The sequence below is a fragment of the Canis lupus genome, chromosome 25 (genome assembly GCF_011100685.1).
Source record: "Canis lupus familiaris isolate Mischka breed German Shepherd chromosome 25, alternate assembly UU_Cfam_GSD_1.0, whole genome shotgun sequence".
Classification (NCBI taxonomy): domain Eukaryota; kingdom Metazoa; phylum Chordata; class Mammalia; order Carnivora; family Canidae; genus Canis; species Canis lupus.
Genome location: NC_049246.1, coordinates 5123695 through 5143159, shown reverse-complemented (window position 1 = coordinate 5143159; position 19465 = coordinate 5123695). Strand labels below are relative to the sequence as shown.

At 41.3% G+C, this 19465-nt stretch overlaps 2 protein-coding genes across 14 annotated transcripts in view; one reads left to right on the top strand and one right to left on the bottom strand.

Annotated features, from left to right (window-relative positions):
• Window positions 1-19465, top strand: part of NBEA (neurobeachin) — a 674010-nt gene that overhangs the window by 457756 nt on the left and 196789 nt on the right. For all 13 annotated transcript variants that reach the window (XM_038573291.1, XM_038573292.1, XM_038573296.1 and 10 more), the window contains one exon: window positions 13729-13865. In XM_038573291.1, coding sequence (XP_038429219.1) covers window positions 13729-13865 — 137 coding nt within the window. The remainder of the gene's footprint in view (window positions 1-13728; window positions 13866-19465) is intronic.
• On the bottom strand, window positions 15167-18698 carry MAB21L1 (mab-21 like 1). Its single transcript, XM_038573302.1, has one exon. It carries the CDS (start codon window positions 17520-17522, stop codon window positions 16443-16445), a length of 1080 nt encoding a protein of 359 aa, XP_038429230.1. The 5' UTR covers window positions 17523-18698; the 3' UTR covers window positions 15167-16442.

The window sequence follows — 19465 nt, the reverse complement described above, 5'->3', positions numbered from 1 at the left end:
CCAGTTGAATTATTCAAATTACTCAACTCGTCACTTGACTTTTCAAGGTAAGAACTAATCTTACTTCTACCCCAGCTGCTGCTAATTGTATCATTTTAACTAAATATCTCCTAAGGTTCCCATGTTTAAAGTCAAGATACCACCGTGACTCTTAAACAAAAAATGTTTTCTCTATCACATGAAGGAGATACTGTATAACCAATGGATCATAATATTATTTTGCATATTTAAAAAGAGTAACTAGTATAGAAAACTAGCGACATGGGAAAAAAGTGTTGGAATATGAGTTGGATATTTTTATGTGGCTTTTTCAAAGTGCTAGATTTGTAATCCTTTACACACACACACTATACCACCCACAAAATCAAAAATCTGCAACTCAGAAAAAATGCATTATGTGAATTTAAGAATGAAAAAATATAGAAATAAGGAGGACATCTAAGAGAAACAGGATGTAATCAGAAGGAAATTCTCCTGTGTGACAGGTTCCCTGCAGGGCACACCTTTAATGCCCTAAGGAGTTCTCAGGTATACTCTCACTGATGTAAGAGGGCTATATCTTTTCAGACTGCTTTTCATGTTGTTCACTAGTCAAATTTTTTGTCTGTTTTGTGTTATCTTTATTCTACTGATTCAAAGTAAAAATAGTATCAAATAATTGGGGACTGGAAACTTGCTTAGCATTTGTTTTAAGGTTAACCATTCCTACCTCCCTAAGTCTCTGTTTTACTGCATTCACACGCTGATTTGCTTACTCACTAACATCTCTTAGGATGCAGAACCCTGGGACTCAGAAACTGACAGAAAAAAAAAATCATCAGGATAATTAGCCCTGCCACCACTATCTCTCAGTAACTTTGGTAACCAGGAAGTTACAACCTAAAATAGGTCTAGCTTAATAAATGAAAGTTGACAATTAAGATCATCAGATAGATACTGTAGGCCTTCAGATATTCTAACTTGGAATGTCCAGGTAACAGAGGCAAAGTTGTTTATATATAAGTTGAATGTTACCTAAAAATTGAGGATAAAACAAAATATATAGCATTTAAGAAGGAAGAACTCAAGATTCTAGAAAATTCTAATAAAAATACAGAAACAAAATTCTAAAAGCTGAAAGTTTTTCAGAGAAAAATATTATTTAAAAAAATTCTAAACTAAACAGAAAAATTTTATTATAATTGTTCAATGGAATAAGAGAACAAGTGCTGTAGAAGGAACAAGTTCAATGTTATATAGATACAGATAAACTCATACTCAGATCATATCTGCAGAAGCCTAACTACTCTGTGCAATACAGTTTGCATATGGTTAATGAACAGTCTTTCCCTAATAAAACTAGTAGTTTTTACAAGATTTCTCCATATTTATTTTATGTAGTTTTAGTTACAGAATGTAACTAGGAATTGAATCAATCTGACATTTGTATTTAGGGGGAAAATGTCTTTTAAACATTCTGGATTCTCTAAAATACATTTTGCTCAGTATTTTCCCCTTAATTTTTAAGCCCATGTGTATTTCAAGGGAAATTTAATCCATATGTCCCTGACTCACTCACACTTAACTCATCAAAATATTGTTTAGTAAAAGCTATTTGATGTTGAAAAAGCCTTATGAGTCTTTATAAGTCTTTTTTCTCTCTCTTTGAATTAGGAAGTTGCTTTGCCAGTCATAAATAGTATACCCAAAGGGTTCACATTCAGCTTCAAACAGAGAATTCACAGAGCTCTTGAAGACAACATTAACAACATGCTCATTGCCTACAAAAGCTAAAATATTTAAATTTCTGACTTAATTTTTTGATTCAGTTAAAGAGCTATAAAAATAAAAGCTTTACCTTCACTAGCCTTTTTACTCTGTCCTCATTATTTTTACAATGTGCACAAGACCATTTTAGAGCCTATAACATTTTGCTATAATCCATTATTTCATCAGTTCCAAAAATGTATGTTTCTTTCAACCCTGTAGTCTATAGGAACACTTTTAAGGTACTCTTAATCATAACACATTCCTGCTAACCAAACTATGTAAATTTAAAATATAATAAAAAGACAAATGCAACTATTATTTAGTAGACCATCAGCCATGCTTCAGATCATATATAACATTCTTACATCTTTCCTTAAGAAGCCATCCTTTGTTATGCTGCAAGTGTTTCATGAACCACAACAATGTCTATTCTTCCTAATACAGTGTTCTAGTCGAGACTAATTTTTATTTTTTACTTGTTTCTCTGTACAGAGGATTTCCCATAAAGTAATTCCTCTAAGACTTATAGTTATACTTATTTCCAACCTGAAAAGCAGGAGAGATCAAGAACAGAGCTAACTTATCAGTACACCAGATCTCTCCTATATGCAGGACTAAACTTTCCTATGCTTTTATAAAAAAGTATGTGAATGAGCATATTAATCATCTACTGGAAATATATGGGTCATCTTGTTTGTCACACTTGAAGGCAAAGAAATGGATGATAACAAAACTTTTCTTATCGTCAAACTGTGGATGTTGGCAACTTAGAGAAGAGGAAGAGTTGAGTATTCATCATCTCACACTGCCATACCTGTGAGACCTCTGATACTCTCTCTAGAAGACTTTGGAACTAATTCAAACATTATACATAAACTGATTTTATCACTACATTTAGAGACATACTATACAAAAGGACAAATCTTCTCATAGTGCAAATATTTTATTTATTTGATTATTTTATTTCTGTAGCTTGGTGCTACAGAGTCAGAGTGATAGCCTACAGGTCCTTAAGCAGTCAGCACTAAGAACATGCATTTACATGGCCATCAACCTATAAGTGGTTATCACAGTAGAATCTACTTCATCAGTTCAAATCATCAGCCCAATAAATATAAGAACTTTTTAATCAGCAAAAAAGAAGGGAAAGTAGACTGAGTTGCTCATCTAAATATTGTTAAGTGTCCTTTTCCAGATAGAATGTGTAGGCAGTTTAGTTGATCAGAATATGACCAATTACAGGACACCTGGCTAGTGCAGTCAGTAGAGCATGGGACTCTTGATCTCCGGGCTGTGAGTTTGAGCCCCACATTGGGCGTAGAGATTACTTAAAAATAAAATCCTTAAAAAAAGGCGGGGGGGGGGGATGATGACTGATTGCAGTTTTTCATGCTTTTTTAATCCAAAATTCTGTTGGATTTTTTTTCATTTTATGTTATTAATGCTAAATATAGTTGTAGTATTATTCCTTCAATTTGTATATAAAATAGGAAAGTTAAGAACCAGATATCACAGAAAAAAATCTTCCATCTAGGATTAATCTAGGAAGAGGAATCTCAATGTACCAACCAGTTTTCAGGGGGAGAGCAAAATGAGTTTGATAGGTAGTAAAGAGGTAGGTGTGGTTGGGCAAATGAAGCAGAGAGACATAATTTACATTTGTCGAAAGAAAACAATACTACAGGTGATAATTTTAAAACTGAATTAGATATTGTAGTTCATTTTAAGGTATGGAGATTAGAGTTTAGACATTATGGTATTTACTAATGATCACATCACAAGCAACCACTTTTCTGATTCTGTTAAAGCCCTTGTTCATTCTACCATATCAGTGTTTGCTTGTTGTTTTTTTTTTTTTTTTATTTTTATTTTGTTTGTTTGCTTGGTTTTTAATTCCAAGTTGCAACCCATTGGTGGGTAAGCAAATCAGCTATGTGTATCATTACCAGCATATTTTTGTTAAGTTAAATAAAAAAAAATAAGTTCAAATACAAAATGTCAAAATTCATTGCACACAGTAAAAATTAAGAGCTGGAAGGACCTGCCAGGTCCTTATTTTCCGATGCCAGATTCCTACTTGGTGGAGGTTGGATGTGGTTATCCAAGCAAAACAAGTGTAGATATTGAATATTTACTATATGCATGACATTATGGTGGTGCTTGGAGTAAAAAAACACATATGATTAAAGTTTCTGCTTCCAAGGAGGTTATAGTCTAGAGGAAAAACAGGCAATGAAAAACAACAGCAACCTAGATATACAAAGGAAACCACAATAACACAAAACAGGACCCTTGACCACCATGTTTATTCTGGAAAGCCTTCCTAGGATAGGTGTTTCCTATCTTGAGTCCAGAAACATAAGTAAAGGATTTAGGAAATATAAAGAGTTGTTGCTGACTATGGAAAACATCATATGCCAAAATATCACCTTCCCTGTGAAACAGTAGTTCTAAGTTATTTAGGTAAAAGTATGAGGCAAGGAGTCTCTGAAGTTGAGACTAACAAGCTTGCTGGGGGAGCTTTATTTGCCATAAGAAACCTGGATTTTTATCCTAAAGGCTATAATGAGGCAATGAAGGACTTTAAGCATGGCAATGATAAAATCCAATTTATATATTTTTTCAAAAATCACTCAGACGACTGTGTAGCTCAATGTTTTAGGATGCCCAAACGTGAGGTAAAAGGTTGTTGTCTGAACTAGAGGTGATGAGAGACTGAACTAAATTTAAATTGGTGGTGGCAACAAAGCAAAGGGGACAGCTTCAAAAAAAAAAAAAAAAACAAAAGCAAACAAACCAAAAACACTAATATGTCAGGGACTGTGATAATGGACTGGTTGTGAGGAGTAAGAATAAGGGAAACCTGTCTTGGGAGTAGGAATGATATAGGAACTATCAAATGTGTTTGATCAAGAATGTGAAGACCACTGGGTTTCAGGGGAGAGGAGATGATTGGTTCAGCTTGGTCAAATATATAAAGGTTTGGAATTTGAGAGCCAAGTGGGACATGGAGTTTACAATTAAAACCACTGAAATCAGGCAGCTGGGGTGGCTCAGCGGTTTAGTGCCGCCTTCAGCCCAGGGCCTGATCCTGGAGACCCGGGATCGAGTCCCATGTCAGGCTCCCTGCATGGAGCCTGCTTCTCCCTCTGCCTTTGTCTCTGCCTCTCTTTCTCCCTCTCTCTCTCTCTCTCTCTATCTCTGTGTCTCTCATGAATAAATAAATAAAATCTTTAAAAAAAAAAAAAAAGAAACACTGAAATCACCCAAGAAAAAGTGAGACTATCTAAGAAGAACAACAGTCCAAAGTCAGAGCCCATCAGGGATACCAAGAAGGAAGTCAAGCAGGAAGAGAACAATAGAGAGTAGTGTGCTCTAGAAGTCAAGGAACACTCGTTCAACATTTTTCAAAGTGATATTTCTAGGAACACAGGTGTTTTGAAATATGTTAACAAAGGAGAAAAAGTATAACTAAGTGTGTTTGGAAAATTTTGGGTTTAAATATAAATGTTACACAGGTTTGTTTTTTTTTTTAATTGATGGATAGAGTTTTCCAAGCTTTTAACATATTAATTCATATATATTCCCCTACCACTTTGGCCTAAGTAGAGGATGAGACTGAGGCCAAAAGGAGTGAATAGGAGTGAGGAAGAGGTAGAAACTGATACCTAGAAGCTCAACGAAGGAAGGAAAAGGACAAAGAGAAGACAGTAGCTAAAGGAGGCAGCAAGATGGGTAGGACCAAATCCCAGGTAGAGTGATTAACTGGTTTGAACAGAATGAAAGATGGATTTTCTGAAATTGGAGAAAAAGAGGTAGTGACTAGTGCAGAGATGGAAAGGTCTTTAGGGCACCCCCGGTGGTGCAGCAGTTTAGCGCCGCCTGCAGCCCGGGATCTGATCCTGAAGACCCAGGATCGAATCCCGCGTCAGGCTCCCTGCATGGAGCCCGCTTCTCCCTCTGCCTGAGTCTCTGCCTCTCAGTCTCTCTCTCTCTCTGAATAAATAAATTAAAAAAAAAAAAAAAAGGAAAGGTCTTTAGATAGAGGAGAGCATCAAGATAAATGACAAATTTTCATTTTTCTCCAAAATACGAATCCTTCATTTATTATACAGTCCAGATGCACAGATGTTGATATGTGAATTTTCTAGGAAGGAGCTATATATTTAACTGTCTTCTCAGCAAGATGTGTGACCACCAGAAGGGATAAACACCGCTGCCCCACACACTGTAATAACTGAGCTTTAATATTTGATTCCTTAAACATTCCTGAAACAGCTCACATTGGCAGCTGGGTGTTTTCAGTTCATCTCACACAGGCCCCTGCTTTACACATCTTAATCACTGGCCGGTCCTACTTACTCCTGTTCACGTGCTGCATCTGTGTGTTTGTGCAGACTCAACTGCCCTGCTCACAGTGCTCTTCCCTTGCATATCCACCTGTACACATACTACCCATCCACTATGGCTCACTTCAAATGTTGCTGCTGTCATCCTGTCCCAACTACACCTACTCCCAAGAAAGACTGGATGGGAATCATCACAGTTCAGTGAATGTCGATGAATATTTTTCTGCCCCTCTCTTGTTGGGAGGCAGTGTACATAAGTTAAATGCCCTGACTTTGAAGTCAGATAATCACATCTGAATCTTGTCTCTACCGTTTACTAGTTGTATGACCTTCCCTAAATTACTTCAGCACTTAGTCGCATTTCCCATCTGTAAAATGGACCCAAATAGCAGTATCTCTCTCGTAGGTTTGTTGTTATGAGGAATAAATGAGATCAATTCATATAAAGTGCTTTAATAATCCTTAGCTACCTTTCCTCCCTTATGTCCTCTCCATTCCTATATGTTTCTTATCTTTACTATGTCCTATAAGCTCTTGAGTAAAATTCATGTCTCATACTTTACTATATGCTCTTAGTACCAAACCAAAAACAGTGAATATTTTTTGTTGACTACATGAATGAATGAATGAATGAATGAATGAATCCTGAGTTAAATATAGTGCTCTAAGCATTTAATTTACAAAGAGGGAACAAATTGGTAGGAAAAATATGGCAGTTATAAAATTATGCCATTTAAAAAATAATAGTATGCATGTGACCTAGCTAGAATGACCAATTACATTATAACTCGTGTTGGTTTTCAGCATTTTTATTTATATTTTCTCCAAAATGCACTGTCTTTCATGTTTTTAAAGAACAATTTGAAATCAATTCCAGAAAAATGTAAAGGGTGTGATCTCTTCATGTAAGTGGCCTTTATACTATGACATGCAAATGGGACAATGGTGTATATCTTTTTCTCTATGCAATCCCATAAAGACAGATTGCAGGGGCTTCCTGTGTGGCTCAGTGGTTTGGCGCCTGCCTTTGGCCCATGGTGTGATCCTGGAGTCCCGGGATCGAATCCCACATCAGGCTCCCTGCATGGAGCCTGCTTCTCCCTCTGCCTGTGTCTCATGAATAAATAAATAAAATCTTAAAAAAAAAAAAAAGAAAAGACAGATTGCATAGTATGTGACAGATACTGTGTTAGATAAGAAGATAATGCCCTTTTCTGTAAGTAGCTATGCCAAATGGTAGAAACAGACTTCTATACACATATATTTAATAAATTATAAGGCTACAGTAAAGATGCACCCAGGAAACTATAGGAATAAGAAAGACAAAGCATTTACTCCAGCCAAGGGATACAAAGACTTGGTTCTCCTAGTCCCATAGATTTAAATCATCTCCTCTGATTTATTCACTCATCTAGTCTAGCAGGAATTTACTCTTCTCAATCATTAAATGATATCCTAGTGCCATAAAAGAGTCACTACCCTTCCAGAAAGTGAAAAATGTATTCCATATGTTGAACTAAATGTGATATAAGTAGAAACACAAATCTCATCTGGATCACCTATTGAATCAAAAGGCAGAACAAATTATCATAATGGACATTAAAACTATCACTTTTTAAGTATATTTTTGTGCTAAAAAACCTGTTTTATTTTACTTAGACCATATATGCTGTATATGCTTTTTTTCCTGTGAAATCATTGTCTTCGTGGAAAATACACTAGTTTTTGTTGATTTATTTTTAACATAGGATTATCTGCTCTACAGTAAATTGGAAAACTCAAGTGGCAGGTTAAAACTAGAGCCTATCAGATTATCTCTTGTACTTTTAAAACTTATTTATTATAAACACATTAAATAAGATGAGATGTTAGATAATAGTAGTGCAAAAATAAGTGTTCTGCCATGATGAACAAATATTTTGTTAAAATTCAGTCTTCATTTGTGCTTGTGTAGAGAAGGCTCTATTCCTTCTGTTTCTGTTTCAGACTCTGTTGAGTTTTACCAGAAGTAGATTTACTCAGCTCTGAAAACACTGATGTGGTTCTTAAACATATGTCTCATTTTGTACAGTAATAATCTAAGGAAATCAGTGCACTATGGGGATGAGTGGTTATTGTCCATCTCAGTCTAAAGATAGATCATGAGCTTTGTATAAAATTTGGGTTTGTAACAGATTGTGTGTTAGGGAGTGAGGGAATAATGCTGGAAGTTAAATTCATAATTCTTGAGATACGTATTCTGTTAGTGGTTCATGTTGTATTTTTTGACTCAAGCATAAACAGCATAAACTCAAGCATAAACTACTTTCATTCAAGTTTTTGAAAACTTCAAAGGATTATTATTTTGGTGGTATATTTGGACCACTATCAATATTTTCTGTACATGAAAGAGTCATTGTCTAGAGATTTTGTTACTATACTTTCTTTTTTCTTGGGGCATTTCAAATGCCTGAAACCCAGGGAACTATTCTGGATAATAGAAATCTCAGATCTTCTGCAGCATTTCCACCAATTCCCTCTCCCCCAGGCAAACACACAAACACCTCCATTTTTTTCATGCCAAAAGTTTCCCTAAGATTTCAAAACAGGTTTCAACTTTCTTATATTCTTCATTAGTTTAAGTTGTTTTGAAATTAAAGCATGTTATTCTTTTAATTCTATGGGACAAATGTTTATTTTTTAACTATTTATTTATTTATTTATTTATTTATTTATTTATTTATTTATTTATTTATTTGCGAGAGAGCAGGAGCAAGAGCAAGAGCACAGGCAAGGGAAGGATCAGAGGGAGAGGGAGAAGCATGTTCCCTGCTCAGTGGGGCTCCATCCCAGGACCCTGGGATCATGACCTGAGCCAAAGACAGATGCTTAGTGGACTGAGCCACCCAGGCCCCCCAAAATGTTTTCTTTAAATTGATATTGCCATACTTAAAAATAATAGACATCCATCCAATGCAGGCAAATATTTTACATATGTTCAGTCACTCGTGCTATGAGTCATTTTCCTACAAATTGTATCAGAGTATAGAAATAATTTTAAGAATGATTTCTTTTTTATGTTTTTGTTTAAAAATTTTTTTGGAATGATATCCTTTTGGACTAAATACAAAGAATTTCAGATTAGTTCTATTTCTTTGAAACAATGTCAGGATTTTAAGTTGAATAATTTTATAAAAAGTAATCAGTGTTTCTTATCCCCAAATAATTGTCTTTTATCACATTAAAGTGTTCCTAAAGCAAATTGAACATGTGGTTTCAAAGTAATTGAGGTTGAAGAAAATCTGTATAGTTAATAAAACTCTTATTCCTACTAAACTAAGCTTAGAAAGCATTTAAGTAATTCTATAATACATTGTACATGTACACCACATACAAGTTTGGCCAACTGAAATTCATCAAATAATTATATAATGCCAATTTTAATTAAACTTCAACTCTTTCTCCATGTATTTTCTTTGTTGAACTTTATATTGAAACTCAGAATCTTAGCCTTATTTGAAAATTTAATTGCTATAATCTCCTGTTAATACCTAGAATCTATTGACACCCCCCCAAAAATGACTAATTTCTGTATGTGAGAAAAAGAAAAGCAGTCCTTGACCTCTGGAAACTTGCCTGACCCTTAAAAGGAAGCTCTGTATTGTCAGGAGCTAGCCTGAAGTTCACAGCTAGGCCCTGGTGTTCCCTTGGTCATAAAGAACCTCACAGAATACCAGAATCAAGCAGGGTCTCAGGATGATGTGAGGCAAAAAAACAGCTTCATAATTTAGTGGAAGCATAAACAAAAGCAAGGTCGTCCTGCATACCACCTAAATACCAAACATCCCCTCTTTCCCCCCATGAGGGACTACTGCTTCTATGCTAATTACAGCTTTAGCCTAGATCTGGTCCTCCTTCCCTCTAAATAAGATTTATTAAGACCCATAATCACAGAATTATCCCTGCTTCCTGACAGAGCCCAATCCAGAGCAAAGTCGTATGCCTTGAACCCTTCCCAGAATCACTTAGCCAAAGCCCAGATCCTACAGAAGTCCTTCTTGACACTCTTACTAGGTTGCCGGTGTCTCTGTCATTGCAATGAGCAGTAAACCCAGCTTCTTCAGCTACAGATGTGTTTCTGGTGGTCTTTGACAGGAGAGTATCCTTACCCCCCAAAACTGTGAATATTGAACTAGTAGTTAGGTAAAAATGTTGTTAAAGAACCTTGTAAACTGTAAAGCTCTATTAAAAAGTTGATATATTAGTAAGACTTCCAGACTTGGAATTTTGTTTTCAGTAGAATCATCCAAACCCACAAGTATTTTTTAACATTCTACTTTTAAAATATATCTGATGAATAGTTCCCTTTTTCAAATATATAACATATGTGTTTTCGACTCTAGGTTTACCATCTCAACTGATTAAAGATGCTGGTACCCTAAAGAGTTCATTCACTTGAAGATTCTTTCCCTTATGCTTGGGTGATCTTTGTTCTAGTTCAGATTTTAAATTAGCATTTAAATTAATGTCAAGTAATATCCCTGTCCTTTCAAAAATAGTAAGGGATCAATATTTCTGAAACATTATGTTGCCAATTCTAGGAGTAAATAAAGCTTATTGTTCCTTTAATTACCACTTTGCACCGTGGAATGTTAAAGACTATTGTCTGCATCAACACAGGGAAGGAGGTTTTGTCCCATCCATTTATTTAAGTGGCCTTCAGTAGCCATCACTTTACTTCAGTCTGTGCTGAGAACATTATTATAATGTATCCTTTTATTCACTACCTTGCTCGGGTAGTGGTTGAAATAGATATACCTACGTTCAGTCGGGAACTCACTACATCAAGCAGAATTGGGAGGTTAAATTTGTACCCAGTTATCTTCTAGAAGCGAATCTGCTAGATCGCTGTCTCTCAAGCCTCAGAGATGACTCTGCCCTTTTTCAGCTATTTTTATTGGGAAAGGGATCCCAGGCTTTCAATTAACAAGACCTTCCATGGGAGATCTGCTGGTTTGTGACGGTGCCTTATGTAAACATTTTAATATTAGATCCCTAAAATCCAGAGGCTCCCCCAAAGGGGATTAAAACATAATCCCCTCTCTCTATTGCTGTAGTGGATTAACTCCGTCTTCTCTCTGCGGCTGGTTTCCTCCCTGAAGGCCACAACAAAAAGACTCGGTGCTCCTTAAACATGCTATGGAATTGGAAGTTGTAATTGGAGATTTCCAAAGGACAGGGGTAAAAATGACTCACGATGAAGGCTGAACATTGCATGGCCCGACTTTCTTAAAGGAGGACCAGTTCGAAGCCCTCTTAAAACCCCCAGGAAATCTCAGTTCAGTAGAGTAAGGTGGGAGTACACGCAGAGGGAAGCGCAGCCTCCTTTCAAAACGCAGAGAATTAGGTGGAGGCGATGCGTGTGCACTTAATGCGTTCGTGCATTTCAGTAAAGCAGTGTGTATGGTTTCGGTCATGTGTTTCGTGGGGTTTTTTGCCCATTTCGCCCCCAATTTAATTGGATGTGTTGAATCACTCTTGAAGAGAGAGGAGTAGTTCGCCATCTTCAGTGTTCTTGACCATTCTTCGTCTCCCGATGCCAGAAGCTTCTACTAGACCAGAAACCAGCGGCCGCCCGTGGGCGGAACGACGCCCTCTGAGGCTTCAGCGAGGCCCGACGACGCCGTTCTCGGGGTCGGACCCGGCGCCTTCCTCCTCCCTTGCCCCGGCCGAGAGCAAACCCCGAGGTCTCCAGGAGGGAAACAGAAGCGGCGTCCGGGGGAGCGTCCCGGCGGCGGAAGGGTTAAGGGAGCGGCTCGAACCGGCCGAGCGCCGGGGGCCTCGGAGGAGGGCGCGGAGGCCCAGGCGCAGGCCCAGGCCGCGGCCGGAGGCGGGCGGGGGGCGGGCGGGGGGCGGGAGGGAGGCGCCGCGCGGCGCGCACAGACCCTCCAATAAACACAAAGGAGGGCCTGGGGAATAGAAACCCAAATCCACTTGTAATCGTACAAGAGATTCGGGCATAATTACTTGAGCGACCTAGATTAAGATTGATGAGCCCTTAAAGTGGCGCTTCAGATCGACCGCCTCGCCCTTTGGAAAGAAAACCCTCGTGCGGGCGAGACGCGCCCGGTGCCGCCGCGGAGACCCCGGGCCCGAGTCCGCGCCCCGCCCCCCGCCCCCCCACCGGCCGGCGCGGGCCCCGGGGGCGCGGAGCGGGGACCCCTGTAAGAGAACGGGCTCGGCGCGGCCCGACCCGGCGGTCAGCGGCGCGGGGAAGGCCGACGCCGACGCCGACGCCGTTTGCTCCCCGCCCGCCCCGTGAGGCGCGACAGGAGCGGCCGTGGCTGCGCGTGCCTCCCGCGGCGGCAAGGCCGGGCCTGGTGCCTGGCGCAGGACCGCGGCGGCGGCGGCGGCGGCGGCGGCGGGGGCGGGGGCGGGGGCGGGGGCGGCGGCTGCTCCCCCGAAACCTGAGCGGCTCCGCAGCCCCCGCGCGCCCGGCCGGGCCCGGCCTGCTGGCGGCGGCCGTGGCGGTGGCGGCGGCGGTGGCGGTGGCGGTGCGAGCCGGTGCGAGCCGGTGTCGCCGCCCGGAGCCGCGCCAGGGGCCTGAGCCCGAGCGGCCGCGACGGACCCGCCTTTTAATCGCCCTTTATGCTGCGGCTGCTGGGACTCCGGGGACTCCCTGACCTCTGGGCGGGGCGGAGTCGGAGGGGAGCTCGGTGCGCCCCGCTACCGCACAGAGAAGGAAAGAAAACTGAGAAAGAAAAGGAATAAATTCCTGATTTCCCTGTCTGTACTGTACAGAATAGCAAAGAACGCCCCCGCGTCGGGGACCCTAAAAGGGCCAGTTAAGCGATCCCCTTTGAGCTGATGTGATTTTAATGCGGGATTTTCGACATTAGCTCAAATCGAGGGAATCCGAAGTAAGCACCTCAGGACGCACACTTTCTAAAGATCTTTTACCGAAGATTAGTCTCTCTAGTTTCAAAAGTTGAGAGATGGTACTTTTCGGACGCTTTCCTGAGAGCCGTCTTGTTCAAGCGTCTAACAATTTCGTCACGTTTGACGGATTCGCGGTGAAAACAATCACTGCTACGATTTCTGTTCTTTTCTACCTAAGACACGTCTTTAATATCCTCGTGTGCGTGGCTGCGGCGTGTATCGGCCTGACGCAAAGCGCAGACCCGTTAGCACCGCGCAATTCACGGGTTCGGACCCCCACGCGTCGGGTCGCGCCCGCCGCCCGCCGCCCGCGCCCGCCGCCCGCCGCCCGCCGCCCGCCCGCCCGTGGGTCCGCCGCTGCCGAGGCGCTCGGCCCTCCCCGGGAGCCGGTCTCGGGGGCAGTAGGCTCTCCCGGAAGCCGGTGCTGCTCCAAGGGAGAATCGGGGCATTTGCAGGATTTGTAGGCGGGGGTTACAGACCGCCTCGCTGAGGGTCACTCATCGGGTATTCTGACCTCTCGGGGCCTCTACTGTCGCTACAAGACAAGGTGCCGGAGCTCAGCCGACCCTCCCTCCCGCGAAGGAAGCCGGCCGCAGTCCACGGGCTCCACTTCGTAGCGCGTCTGTAAAAATAAAGACCTGCGGCACCTTTGGGGAGGGAGCGGGAGAGGGCCACAGGGACTGAGCCTGACTCCGGTGCCCTTGCCTTCCAGGCCCAGTGGTTCTCAGTACCCCAGCCCAGCTCATCGCTCCTGTGGTGGTGGCCAAGGGGACTCTCTCCATCACCACGACAGAAATCTACTTCGAGGTAGATGAGGATGATCCTGCCTTCAAGAAGATCGACACGAAAGTGAGTTAGAGTAATTCATATACAGTACTAGTGGCTTTTGTGGCAGGAAGTGGTTTTCAATTTTGCCTGGTTTTAAATGACAGCGGGGGAGGGGAGCACATTTCCATTTTTGTCATAGGAAATGAAATGAATGAAATGACACATGCCCTACCTTGCGGGGCCGAGGAAATATATTAATGATTCTAAGTCCTGTGTTACCAGAGCGTGCACATTTTAACAGTCTCTCCCTGAGTGCCTCTGTGTGCACTTGAGTAGATTTGGTAGGTAAGCCAATTGTTCCAAAGTCTCTGGAGTGCAGCATCCCAGGCTCCCTGGGAAGACTGGGAGGGGTCTTCTGAAATATCTTAAGATGACTTTCAGTTTCCAAAAGTGTACATTGCAATGTGAATTACCATTCATTGAAAAGTTGTAAGGAAACTGGGGTGGGGGCATTTTAAATATAAATTCGTCTCTGTTATGACATGCGTTTTCTCATCTCCTGAAGTAAGAATGAGTTTTACATGTGCATTCAAGAGTAAGAGAAACTGATCCTCTGAGAAGCATTGATTTAAAATGTATATAGGTAGTATATACTAGCAATCAGATGTTTTGTGTTCTTCTGTGGGTATAATGCCAGAAAAATACAAATTTGGACAATTCGAAATACACAAATATTTATTTGTTTATGATATCTTACTGTGTAGATTCTTAAGATCTGGTATTAGGACAGCGCAACACCACCTCTGCACTTTCTTTCAAAATCGGTCTGGTTGTTGTTTTAACTTTTATGTCACTGTGCAGTTTGTAAACTTTTTTCCTGAGGTTAAGAATCCAGTGCCATGCTAGACGTTCAAGCATCAGTTTACAAAGATCTTTCTTTGCAGTATTGCTCAGAAGCAATTATTCGAAAACAGTCAAAGACAAATGCGCCCACAGATCCAGAACTTTATTATTTAGGTGTAATTTTTATATAAAGTATTATAAAACACTATTTGTAGAAGAAGAACTGAAATTCTAAAATCTATCCCCGCCTGAATTAACTATCTACCTTAAGGCCTATAGGTGATTAGCACTTTCAGCACTTGTTGACTATTAAAATGCTTGGAAGGACAGTCATAGGACTTCTTGCACTTCTTGCTCCCAAAGGATGCAGTGTTTAAAATGAATCTGAATGTAGTGTATTTGCTTTTTAAATAATTGAAAGTTTGTCTTGATGCTTTTATCATTAGCTTGCCCTGTGAAGTAAAAAGAAATTTCGGATTTCTGATGAACTTACTCAGCTGAGGGAACACTTACTGCATTAAATAAGATTTGACATAGAATGGTCAGAAATAATCTTTATTTGATCAGCATAGTTACACAAACTTTGAAACTTCCACTATGACTGTAAGTTCACTTTCTCTCAGTCTTTACCTTCATGACATATTTTTGCCTTATGTTATCAGAAATGCTACAGAACTACTAATCCAGCAGAGTAAGCTTTCAAGGGTAGATTTCAATGTGTCTGTTGTCAAAAGAAAGAGTCTCATAAGTAGACCATTATCTTCTGTAGCTGTACAAAGAGTTTTCTGCAGTATGGTGGGGTTTTGTTTTTAATAATTTCATTAGCACACTCCTCAAAATGTTTAAAATACTCAAGTGGGTTCGGAGCATTCCATCTTTTGATAGGAAAACAATTTAAAGTGAGACACGACAACTTATATTTTACTTCATTTATTAGCTTCTAATTAAATAAAAACCAGCAACAGAAATTAAAATCTAAATCACAAAAGTAGTTATCCAGTGTATTTCAAGTGCATTTTTCAAATATATAATTCAGGTATTCAAGCGTTATTATATAAGCTGAATTCAGATTTCTTTGAATATATTTAAATAACATTTCAAGTATATTTATGGAATGTTAGAAATAGAACAAGCATTATATTCGAAACAAAATGTAAACTTTTTAAAGTTCAGACACTTTCAAAGACAGGTAAAAGTACCAGGAGGAAAGCTACCTTTAAATGGTATATCTTTGTTAGTGGAAAACGTCTGGAAGTATCCAAAAAACGGCAATTTAACTTCTGTTCACCAAATCACAAAACACCAACATCCACACTTTCAAAGACAATGTGAGATCACAATATTTGTTACAGATCAAAATATACATTACACATTCCTTCAGATGGTATATCCAAATCGTGTTTACTCACAGACAGATGCACCTAAATCACCAGGATTGCTATAATCCATTGATACTCAGGCAGAGTGTTCGCTGTGGTCTTGCATTACAGCCGGGTTGTTTTCCGGATATTACGGTGTACTTTTCAAGGGAGATGTGAAATCCGTCGCAAAGAAGTCTTGTAATACTTGTGGGTTTGGGGTGGTTTTTTGTTTGTTTTTTTTTTTTTTCTCTCCATCCTCTTTCCCTACTTCTTTCTCTCTCCCCTTGGAGGGGTGGGTGAGATGATGCCTAAACATTGTACTGTTACTCCTTTTTAAGGAAGACGTTGTTTGCACTGACAAGTGGAATAGTAGATAGGAATCCAACAGGAAGTGTACACTGAATTAGGTCTTTGAGAGGAGTGATCACATTTCGGCTTTTGATTAAATCATCCTCTAAAGTTTTTCCAAACTTTTCGGGTTGGTCAGGATCTCTCTTGCCAGTCGCCACGTTTGTTTGGCAGCATTCTCCAGAGCCGAATGAGGTTTGCCTTGAAACAGATCTAGGTTCGGTAGGAAGTAGTGAGGACACCGCCGGCACTGCAGGCAGGAGATAAGTTGCAGCAAAATCCCGTTAAGCCGATCACCCAGGCAAGACTCGTCCCAGTCCGACTCCCGGGGGTGCTTTTCACACTCGTAGGAAACCAGAGTCTTCATGTGGTAATTGTTCAGGGGCTGGCCTGGCAGTTCAAGGTGGCGATCCCTTAAGGTTTTGAGGATGGAGAGGCATTTCTTCCGGCAGCCCCCCATCTGCAGTCTGTTCTCTGCTTCGGCGAACTGCAGCACCCAGGCGTCGCTCTCGGCCGAGCTCTGTTTGCCGGCCAGGGAGTGGCACTCCTTGGACAAGAGATTGAACCCTTCTGCCTTGACCTCTGCCACCCGGTTGGGTCCCGGCCAGGGGATGTGGGGGAGAGGCCAGTGGGCAGCACTCCTCGGCCAGATCCCCGTACATTTAAAAGCCGGGGTGATCTGCACCACGTACCTATCTCGGATTCGCAGTTTCACTTCGCTGGTGTCCGCCACCATCTTTACCACATCCCTGTAGCTACATTTGTCTACGGCTTGAGCCACCAGCGTCTGAAACCTGGACCGGATTTTGCGCGCCGAGAGGTAGCCGGAGGCGGTAATGAATTCCACCCAGAGGGACATGCTCCTCTTGCGCCCGTCGCTCAGCTTCAGCACGGCACAGCCGGGCAGCGAGCCGTCGTCCACAAAGTTGAACACCCCCATTTGGTTCAGGTAAAGCACCACCTCAAATTCGGTGGGGGAGATGACCTCGAGGCCCTCGTAGCGATTGTCCATCTCGTTGAGGGAGCTGATGAACCGGGGCTCCTGCACTTCCACTTCTTTAAGCACGTCGGAAACTACTTTGCAGACTTCCCGGATAGTTTTCGCAATGGCAGCTTTCCTGGCTTGGCATTTTTCATTGTAGTATTTATTCAGATGGTACACCAGCTTGGCCTGGGCCGCGATCATGTTGGGGCAGAGATCCGGATTGTACACCGGAGTCTCGCAGTAAGCTGTGGGATCCAATGCGGCTGCTAGAGCTGGAGCCAACTTCGGTGGAGAAACGGGCCGCCGCGCTCAGAGATGTAGGGAAAGGCTCTCCGACGTGTGGCAGCGCTGGGCTCCCAGCCGCCGCGCTCCCCTTCCTTGTATCTTTGAGCCCAGACGGTCTTAAAGTGAAAGATCGTCCTCCCCCCTCTCTCGCTCTTTCTTCCTCTTTTAAAGAATCCTTGTGTGAGAGAAACGCTGGGAGAGATCACCTTCTCAGTAATGAAAACAAAAGTTGCGCTGAGACCCAGCAAAGCTCTTCCAGTAGTCAAAATAATCAACCCTTTCCGTATTTATTTACGCTTTCCCGTAATCATTGTGTATGCTGGACTGTTAATCAGATGGAGGAAAAGTGTGCTGAGTGTGTCGGGGGTGAGTGTGCGTGTGTATATGTCAGAAGCTGCTGCTGTTGGTTTGTCTAAGAGCCCAGATGCACTCGTGTGGAAATTATAAAGGCAGGGCCAGGCAGGCTGGCGGCCAATCGCCACTGGGCTCGTCACGACAGCCTCCTTCAGCTCCAGCCCGGCTAATTAATCCCCCCTCGTGGATGTAGGCACACAAACTAAAGGTAGGAGGCTGCTGCCGGCAGAAAACCACCCAGGCCACCTAGACAGTTTTGGAAATCAAGAGGAATCTCTCAGCTTTGGTATTAATTGAAGCATATTGACGTTTTGAAAAGACTTGGCAAAGCGGTTCTCTTCTGTGTTGAAAACCCTGCTTGTCTTTTGACCGCGGAAATGCAAATACAGGTGTATTAATGGTCATCCATCAATTAGTGAACTAGATGGGGTCTTCTAAGACAAAAGGCAGTAACTTGCGTTTAGAGGAAGATAATTAATGTCTGTTAATCCTTGAGGTCTTTTTAAACGCAGGTTGAAAGTTTGCTCTTTCATGTATCTGCAAGTTGGCTTTAGGTGGACCGGTGCCTGTGTAATTTGGGGGATGTTTGTATATGTTAGCATGGGTTTGGATTTTTTTTTCTTTTTTACATTACGCCGTGTTTTATCTCTTTTTCCTCCCCCTCATTTGCAGTTGTTGAAAGGAATCTGGAAATTATTGCTTTGTTAGATGTTGTCTACTCCAGTTTAAGTTAGGATGTTTAAAAAATGTTTAGTGTTACTCCCCCCTCTCCCCAACTGCAGCCCTCTTTGTACTTTGATAGTTTTGCCCAACATAATCAGGACAGTAAGTTTTGTACCCATTGTAGAAATATTTTAAAAATAACTTATCTTTGTGATGGAGAGATGATTACAATATGAGTTCATAGTGAGCTGTATTTTCATATGTGAAATCAAGGCAAGATCCTAGAGATGAGACCTACTGGCAGATAACTGTTCTGAAAATGTTCAGGTTTAGGGTTTCTGGCTTGCTTATTGATGTATGATTAAGGATATACCTCTTTCTCAAGTATCCTTAGTGGTGACCTGACAGTAGACTTTCAATCGTATATGATTTCATGTGATTTGGTTGAGGGAAAAATCAGGTAAGATTTTGAAAGAAAACTAATTTGCAGTCATCCAGGCTTTTTAAATTTAAGTATCATTTTGGAAGACTTTGAAAGAAATCAACATTTCTACATTTTGGAACCTTGAAACGGGAGGGGGAAATGGATTTCCATAGAACATGTTTTTGGTTTGGGTTTCCCGCCCCCCCCCCCCCCCCCCCCGTGATACCAATTGTGTCCTTAATGCACAGGAAAGGAAATAAATACCATTTAGGGATTACGTAGTGGTTTTAAAACCTAGGCAGATTTTTCTTGCCTACCTTAAATTTAGATGCCATGTCTTTAAAATTAAGAGTATTTCCAGCAAAATTTTGTAACTCCTACTAACAGGGTCTGTAGGCATTTTCTTTCGGAGCCACTT

What these genes read in the sequence shown, in the direction of transcription:
- MAB21L1 (XM_038573302.1), bottom strand. Translation starts at nt 17,522, where the DNA reads ATGATCGCGGCCCAGGCCAAGCTGGTGTACCATCTGAATAAATACTAC.